Source organism: Neltuma alba, unplaced genomic scaffold (assembly GCF_004799145.2).
Source record: "Neltuma alba isolate B1F8T4 unplaced genomic scaffold, ASM479914v2 tig00004602_pilon, whole genome shotgun sequence".
Lineage (NCBI taxonomy): Eukaryota > Viridiplantae > Streptophyta > Magnoliopsida > Fabales > Fabaceae > Neltuma > Neltuma alba.
Genome location: NW_021633784.1, coordinates 45,605 through 49,025, shown reverse-complemented (window position 1 = coordinate 49,025; position 3,421 = coordinate 45,605). Strand labels below are relative to the sequence as shown.

At 40.0% G+C, this 3,421-nt stretch overlaps 1 protein-coding gene across 2 annotated transcripts; it reads left to right on the top strand.

Moving 5' to 3' along the window:
• Nucleotides 1–288: 288 nt before the first annotated feature.
• LOC114745310 (transcription factor bHLH30-like) lies at nucleotides 289–3,056 on the top strand. Of its 2 annotated transcripts, none has more exons than XM_028933469.1 (3): nucleotides 289–458; nucleotides 603–1,233; nucleotides 2,562–3,056. In XM_028933469.1, the coding sequence occupies exons 2-3, from the start codon at nucleotides 604–606 to the stop codon at nucleotides 3,039–3,041; spliced, it is 1,110 nt and encodes a 369-aa protein (XP_028789302.1). In that variant the 5' UTR covers nucleotides 289–458; nucleotide 603; the 3' UTR covers nucleotides 3,042–3,056. The 2 variants fall into 2 exon arrangements, with proteins under 2 accessions (XP_028789302.1, XP_028789300.1); XM_028933467.1 differs by having other exon boundaries at nucleotides 290–458; nucleotides 600–1,233.
• Nucleotides 3,057–3,421: the final 365 nt, after the last annotated feature.

The following is a 3,421-nucleotide window of genomic DNA, read 5'->3' as shown; positions in this document are numbered from 1 at the left end:
AGAATGCCGTGAGAAGAAAGGAAAGGGACAACATGCCATGAGCACTCAAAACTCCCTACGCACTCTCTCTCTTCTCTCTCTCTCTCTCCCCCTCTCAGCTTGTGCAATATAATTAATTAGAAAAGAAAAAACAAATAAACATGCCAAAAAGATACCAACAAAAAGCACAAAATAAATTTATATAAAAAAAAGAGATAAAAAGAGCCATTATCTCACCCTCTAGCCCTCCACAGCAATACATTCCCAAGCTAAGTAATGATACAGTTTTCAGTCTAACACAGACATCAAACCCCCCCTGCCCTTTTCAGATTTCAACCAAATTCACAGAAACATAGAAAGAAAGAAAGAAAGAAAAGAAACTTGCATCATATATATGTATATATATTGACCCAGCATGAGAGAACAAGAACAAGAACAAGAACACATCCCTTATTGATATTCATCTCGGAGAGAACAAGGTTTTTGTCGTACTTTTCATTCATTTCTTCTTTAGTTTTCTAATCCGTTAATTGCACACACGCGCATGCTTTGAAGAAAACCATGTTTGCGTTCTACTTTTTCTGATTAGTTTGTGTTTTGTTGTGTTATCATACGAATAGAAGGATGAAAAAAGAGGAAGATCAAGGACAGTGTTCATCATCTTCTCAAGCCATCAATAACATTCAGAGCTATCAAGAACAGCTTCTTCTTCACCAAATGATGAGGCAGCACCAGCAGCAGCCAAGCGTCGACGTTTTCGGAGGTAATTCTTCTAATAACAACAATAACAATACCAACAACGAAAGAGGATTGATGTTCCCTGAGGTTTCTCCAATCTTTCATCCGCCGCCGCCGCCACAGCCGCCATGGTCTCTCCCTCCTGTTCACTCGTTCAACCCGGTCCGAGACAGCGACCAGCAGTTTTTGGTCCCTCCGCCTTCCTCTTCGCTCTACGCGGGCCTCTTCAACCGGAGGGCTCCTTCTCTGCAGTTCGCTTACGATGGTCCGTCCAATTCCGATCACCACCATCTCCGGATCATCTCCGACACCCTCGGGGTCGGACCCGTAGTGGGTCAACCGGGCTCAGCTCCCTTCGGCCTCCAAGCCGAGCTGGGCAAGATGACGGCTCAAGAAATCATGGACGCCAAGGCCCTCGCTGCTTCAAAGAGCCACAGCGAAGCCGAAAGAAGACGCCGAGAGAGAATCAACAACCATCTAGCCAAGCTTCGAAGCTTATTGCCCAATACAACCAAAGTAAGTATAAACCTACACAATTATCACTAAAATTCTCATATTAACGTAATCAATTACTCTAACCTTGTTTTTTTTTCATAACGTCAACCGTCAAGTTTGATTTCTGAAAAACATGAAATCTTTTTTCACACCCGAGATGTTGAATATTAGTATAATAATAAGAACAGATTTAGTGAACTCGAAAGCTCTCTTTCTTTAACGTTTGTGATCTGTGAATGAATCTATTTACTTTAGAAAACGAGAAGCAAAACAGTGTTATTGTACCATCCCTTTTCTTTCCTCTTTTTGGCTTTTCTAGTTCTTGGTGTTTCTTCATTTTATACCCATATGTGTGTGTATATGGTTAGCTTTCTTCTTCTCTTTTCCTTTTTCTGAGCCGTTGTGTGGTAGTTCCGAGGACATAAAGCGAGGAACAAGAGGAAAAGAGAAATAGCGTCAATGTCGGTTGGTTGGTAAGGTTAAAGAGAAACCAAAGAGAGGCAGTTGAAAAGCCACAGAATAGAATTTCTTGCCGGGAATAACAATAATGTGTTATGTATTGATCAGTCATACTCAGTTCGAGAATGAAAAGAAATAAAGCCTGAGAGACAAACTAGCATCCTTGTCAGTTGTCACACCCTAGATACCACATCCTAGATACGGATACCTATGTAAATATATGTGTGTACAGATTTAGACATATATATGCCTCTTCAGATTCCTTCCTGTTGCACAATATGAAACCCCTCTCTATTATTTGTTCAGTGTCATCATTCCCATTTAATTAACAGTTTTGTATAATAATAGCACAAAAAGAAACCCAACCCCATCAGTTTGATTTAACTGATCGATCACATTTGACCCACACAATATATTCAAACTTCTTATATGGTATGAACCAAAAAATATATATAGAGAGAGCCGTATTTATCATTATTATTGTGTTTGATCCGTCTAAAACACTCTTGTCTGCTGGGATACGAAATAGGTAAAATCTTTATCTGATGCATGTTAACAAATCTATACGAAAATGTCATGTTAATGAATAGTGCAGCTTGCTATCATCCGCTCTGATGATAGCTAATTTGTTACGAAATTTTCCAATAAAAATTGTATGTATGCCTTTAATTTACTGCATCATTGACTAGTTTACAAACAGTTTCTTTACATGGGATACTTTTGGTTCATAATCTTCTAATAACCAGAGCATAATATTAATTATCTGCAAGAAATGTACGCGTGTACTATGTATATATTCCAGACTAAGTCAAAAGTCCTGAGAATTTCTCCAAGAAAGTATATATACTGAAGTTTTAAATTTCCCGTACTTTGTTTCTGTGTGTACGTAGACAGACAAAGCTTCATTATTAGCAGAAGTAATCCAGCATGTGAAGGAGCTGAAGCGTCAAACTTCAATAATAGCAGAAACAAGCCCAGTGCCGACAGAAACCGACGAGTTGACGGTGGACGACGCTTCCGATGAGGAGGGCAGGTTCGTGATCAAAGCCTCGCTTTGCTGCGAAGACAGGTCCGATCTCCTGCCGGACCTCATCAAGACGTTGAAGGCCCTAAGGTTGAGAACCGTGAAGGCAGAGATCACCACGCTCGGCGGACGCGTTAAGAACGTCTTGTTCGTCACCGGCGAAGAAGATGATCAGTTCAGTGGCGGCGGCGAGGAGCAGGGACAGCATCAGCATTGTATAAGCTCCATCCAAGAGGCTTTGAAGGCAGTGATGGAGAAGAATGGTGGTGGTGATGAGAATGGGAATGTTAAGAGGCAAAGAACTAATAATAATATCAATATCCTCGAACAAAACAGGTCTTTATGATTAGGTTTTCGACTTCCTTTACTATCTTTGTTAACTGATTTGCCTCTTATATCATGGCTAATATTCTTTTTATCTTCCTTGGGGTGTGCTTTAATTACTGGTTTTGATAGTGTGCTGGAAAATATCGTTCTAAATATTACGTAACATATATAATGTATCTTCTTCTAGGCTGTTCTTTCTTTGTCATCATCGTCATGCAGTGAAGCCAGTAGTGTTAATGTGGCTTCTGTCATGACCAGTGTCATTGCTTGAGTTCAGAGAGAAAATGGGGTCCATAAATATTTCGTAACTATTCATTATTATATGCAGTGGAATTTATTTTGAGGGGCAATCCCTGGAGATACAGTAACTTAATGCTTCAGTCTTGTATATTCTGGGGG